This window comes from Gavialis gangeticus, unplaced genomic scaffold (assembly GCF_001723915.1).
Source record: "Gavialis gangeticus isolate Ggan-Ray unplaced genomic scaffold, GavGan_comp1, whole genome shotgun sequence".
Lineage (NCBI taxonomy): Eukaryota > Metazoa > Chordata > Crocodylia > Gavialidae > Gavialis > Gavialis gangeticus.
The window spans coordinates 108,447,437-108,452,607 of record NW_017729024.1 but is presented as its reverse complement, the minus strand read 5'-3'; the positions used below and the strand labels follow the sequence as shown (position 1 = coordinate 108,452,607).

The 5,171-nt window shown below is 40.8% G+C and overlaps 1 protein-coding gene across 5 annotated transcripts in view; it reads left to right on the top strand.

Annotated features, from left to right (window-relative positions):
* CNTLN (centlein) overlaps positions 1–5,171 on the top strand; it is a 474,592-nt gene that overhangs the window by 172,787 nt on the left and 296,634 nt on the right. For all 5 annotated transcript variants that reach the window (XM_019517543.1, XM_019517544.1, XM_019517542.1 and 2 more), the window contains one exon: positions 3,499–3,693. In XM_019517543.1, coding sequence (XP_019373088.1) covers positions 3,499–3,693 — 195 coding nt within the window. The remainder of the gene's footprint in view (positions 1–3,498; positions 3,694–5,171) is intronic.

The following is a 5,171-nucleotide window of genomic DNA, read 5'->3' as shown; positions in this document are numbered from 1 at the left end:
GCAGGAGCTGCTCTCCACCACACTGCCTGGCTGCCACATGCATGTGTGTGCACACACATGCACACGGTGCCCTCTGCCCCCTGTGTCCCGCTCCGTCCAGACACAAGTAGCCCCTTGCAGGCTTGAACTCTGCCAGCCTGCAAGGAGAGACCCATGGTTTCCCAGGTTTTTCTCCTTTAAAGGAGAGAAAATCCATGATTTTAAAGGAGAGACAGTTCCTCCTTTAAAGGAAAAGATCTGGATTTTCTGCGGTTTTCCACAGCAAACTGGTGATTAGTTAAAGGAAAGGCAAGAAATAATTAACTTGTCTTGCCTGGATTTTACATGATCATAGGGTAACAAAACACTAAAAAACAAAGGAGGAGAATTTGTTGTTTTCAGTAATTCCCTCAAAATCAGTAGGTATTTTTCATATTTTCCAAACATAAAAGGACATGATTTCCTCCCCCAAGAACTTCATTTCTAAACAATATAAACAAAACAGCAGTCACAATGAAGAGAAAAGCAGATAGATAAAGCTGTGGCAAGGTGATATGAGACCATGTTAAACAGGTTTTTTTTAATAAGTAAATTACTTCTCTCTGTTTTCTTGTAAATATAAATGTTATAATTGGGTGTCAACAATCTAGGCATGGCCTATTAGTTACTTTAAGTGACATGGTAGAGTTGGGTGTTCTGTAGCATCCTGGGGTGCCATGGGGTCCTTTTAAGGTTCCTGCGGGGTGCTGCTCTATAGAACTTTTAGGGGTACAAACAGGTACACAATTCACAAGATATACTTGAGATTTCAGATAGGAATCCATAATATCAAAAACATTCCAATCTGTTTTGGTCTACCTGAGTTCTTTGCAACAGAAGAGTTGCTCTCTTATTTTTCCATACTTAAAAAACAAGTGAAATCTAAGAGCTGGCATTTTCTGCGGGGTGCCTAGAATCTAATGATGGGTGCCTTGAGCCAAAAAACCCTGAAAACCACAAGACATAAATGACATGAAGAAAGGGGGTCAGATAAAGAAATACATCTCATGCTTAGAAGCTGTCATGGAAGATAAGTAGATAATCAAGTCTGTAATCTTCTTGCGAATGCATAATGGACAAGGGAAAGGGAGAGAACACAAGAGAGACAAAAACATATAAGCAGGGAGGGGCAAATTACTGCGTTTACCCAAACCCGTCTGCCCCCCACCCCATCCCTAGGCTCTGACTCCTTGGTGCCTGCCCTACATGCCCCCTCCCCCTTAACTCCCTTTTCATCTATCTGCCCACCCCCTGCCACTTGTCCCAATGTGGCAGTTCTGGCTCCAGCTCCAGGCCAAGGCACAGTGCACACAGTCACTCTCAGTTTGGCAGCAGTGGCAGTGGCAATTCTGGCCCCTGGCCTGGGTTGGAGGCAGAGCTGCAGTAGCTCCTCTGCTGCTGCATGGCCTCCCCAGTGCTCCCCTCCTCTCCACACTGCATGGTCTCCTCACATTCTTTCTGCCCTGTGTGGTCTTCCCAGCACTCCTTTCCCCTGTGCACCATTCAGTCTCCCTTGCACTCTCCTCCTCTCCCCTTTGCACCATGCCCAACACTGTCTTGCTGCATGAGCCACCCTGGCCAAGCAGTAGTGGTGACAGCAACTCTGACCTTGGCACAGCCCCGCACTTGAATCTAACAAAAGGCTTCCCCCTCCCCGCAATATTTAAGAGGGAGAAAATAACCTTATCTTGGATTTGAGTAAATATTGACAATTATTTCTTAACCATCTTTTGGAAGCTTCATTATTTTTCAAAATCTAAACTTAATTAATTTAGTTCAAAATGGACATTTTTACCCAGTTGTGCAAGTGGCCTCCAAAATAAATTGCTGTCTTGTGGAGTCTGCAAATTAAAAATACACAGCCAAAAAGAGAGGTTGTGTGCACGTTTGTGTGTGTGTGCATGTGCGCACGCACATGCACATGTATGTAATTCTTCAATTATATTAATTAAAGATTAATTTTTATGCCTGCATGTGTTTCATGACACATGTATATTTTTTACTGATCATACAACCAGCCAGAACTTAGCTATAGCACAGTGATTCCCAAACTCTGACAGATTGCTCACCACTAATTTAAAATGATACAAATTTTTGTTATATAAAGTAATTATAATAAATTTGTTAATGCGTACCACTGATAGGTTGTCTGCATACTGCTTGTGGTACCCATACCACATATTGGGAACCACTGCCATAGTATATTTGTATTACGTGTAAAATACATGTAATATTGTGATTTCAACAAAGACTGAACAAAAAAGAGTCATTGATAATATTAATATTGGCACTGACTTTTAGGGCTCATGGCAAAATAAACTCCTAAACATATTTTCTTAAACAACAAGTTCTACACTATGCTGTAATTAACAGATACCACTGAAATTGTTGGATATTTCTCCAAGCTGTCCTAAATTAATAACTTCGTAAGACCAAACTAGAATGGGTGCCCACCTCCAGCTGTCAGGCCAGACCTAGCCCATAGCTTCGTATCATCCGGCTTGTGGGTCTTCTTACAGGTCTGGGAACTTGGTGGCTGGAGAATGGCAGTAGTGTTGCATGGGGAGCCCTAGGTCCTGCATGCTAGGTTGGGGCCAGAGCCCAATCTTGGCATGCAGGCGCCTGGGAATGGCTGGCACCAGGCCCCAGGACCCAATCCCAGTGTCAGGGAAGTAGTGGCATCAGGCCCCTGGTACCCAATTTTGACTTGCTGGGGAAAGAGGGGGCAGTGTTGGGCCCCAGGGATCAATTCTAGCTGGAGGGGCAATAGTGATCCCGCTAGGACCAATCCTGGCATGCTGGAGTGGCAAATGAAGCCCTGGGCCCCCAGGAACCAATCCCTGTGTAAGAGGGGAGGAAGTAGGCAATGCTGGGCCCTAGGGCTTGATTAGCAGGCAGGGCTCCATCTGGCCCACGGATCAGCTCCACCCTATTCATCTGGCCTGTGGGGCCAAAAAGTAGAGCACTACTAAACTAGGTTATTCTGTAGAAGAAAGAAGAATTACTCACTATATATTTCTTTGGTTTTATGTTCTCTGCCACTAGAAGAAGCTCATTTGCAGAGAAAAGAGTTAAATCATTTAGTATTTTCTTCTATTCCTACTCAATACAACTTCTCTTTGTTGTTAGTGTATTATTAAGGTCTTATGTGCCAGCTTCCATTCACAAACCCCATACAAAGATAGAAGGAATTGCTGAGGGTCTGTTAGTCCTTCTTGAGTGTTTGAAATAAGTTTACTTTATATTATTGAGTTCAAAGGTAAAGGATTTACAGTGTATTGGCCTCTATGATTTGGGGGTATGTGGGAAGAGGAAAGATGAGACACTGAGACCAGTTATATCAAAATGACAAGAGAGAATGATTGTTGTGGCTGTTTGACTTTTAAGTAAAATTAGCTGCATTTGAGTTTGCAAATTTAAGTACTTATGTTCAGTCATGGTATTTATTAATCCTGTCTTCTGTTTTGCTTTTTAAAATAGCTTTATAACGAATTGAGTATATGTTTTGAGACTCTTAAATCAAGTGAGATTCAGCTCCAGCAGAGCAATGCTTCTCTTCAGGATCAGCTACTTGAAAAAGAACAAAAGATTAGTCAGCTAGAAGAGCAGCTCCAGCAGGCTCATGAAGCATTACCCCCCCTGCAACAAGATGTTCATTCAAAACATATGGAACAGGTGAGATCAACTTTATTTAAAGATAATAACATTATTTTCATTTGTTTTAATTTTAACGTTTTAATCCAAATTATAGCTTAGAGGAAACACTGGGTATTCCTGCAATATCTTTACTACTGCTGATCATAGTAATAATTAATAATAATAGAAGGTACCTTGCTATATACTTATTTGCAGTATAGGAAAAAAGAGGGGAAAAGCCTATATAGCAAGACTTTGTGAACAGGCTATTATTTATATACTGAAATGTAGCCAGAAGAAATCTGAATTCCTTTTCTTTCTTTTTTTTTGTATCATTAATGTTTGGTAGCTGAAAAATGAGATTTACTTAAACATTTGCAGAAATGAATGTTGTGAAATTTCCCAGCTATACGCATATTTTTTGAAAATAAGTAACTGATAGGCATGACAGACCTCATTGTTCCTGGACAGAGTACTAATGAATCTTAGTCCCAAAGAAATATTAAAAGGAAAACAAAGGATTTTCCAGAAATCCGTAAATCAAGTTGTAGCAGCCAGGGGAATTACTATAGTAGTACTACTCCATCTTAATCTATAGACCTCCAACCTAAAGAATACGATGAAGCATTTCTGCAAGCCCATCAGGGATTTGAGCACACTAAGGATTCCAAGAGGCTTTTATATGATCCTTGTTTAGTCGAGAGGCATCAAGAAGTTCTACCTGCCATATTATCTTAAAATTTTTGTGTATGTAAGGCTCCAGGTTTCCCTAGCTTTCTGCTAATGAAAAGCTTTATTTTGTTTTAACAAAAACTTCAAAGCAAGGGGAGTGCCCTAATCATTGGACTGAAAAGGCAAACAATACATTGCTTGCTCCTTGCACTGTTTTACATTACAAAGTCATTGGGTGAAAAACAGACATAAGCCTGGCAACAGAGACTACAAAGGCCAAGCCCCTTTTTGCCTGTTCACTTATTAGCCTGATAGGTCATTTACCTCTGGAGAAAATGGTAAAACTATCTGGACTTTTACTCTACAAACAGTTTTTTATATTGATTTGATACCAGTTGATCATTAGGTGACAGCAGTCTAGTCATGACCTATTAATTTTCTGCAAGAAAGTTTTTCTTTTGACCAGAAAAACCTCTTCCCTTTAGGGTTTCCAGCTCAAGACAGGTTTTTTGGGTTTTTTTTAATGATAATTTGCAAAATTTGTATTGTCAACCAAACTTTTTTACTGACATGTTTTTACTGAAAGATGTTTCGCATAATGTCTAAATGTAACCCTTCTGCCAGGCCCTAGACAAGGACAGGTTTAAATGTAGGGTTTACCACCAACCATAGTAAAACTTAGTTGTCAATAAAATGTTGTAGATTAGAAATAAAAAACAAATCGCGGCGGTGGGAGGTTGGCAATGGCTTTGTACCATGCTGCCCCCACCCCGGGGATCACTTACACACCCTAATACATCTTGCATTGTCCTGTCTCACACCCCATACCTTTACCTGTGATGGCC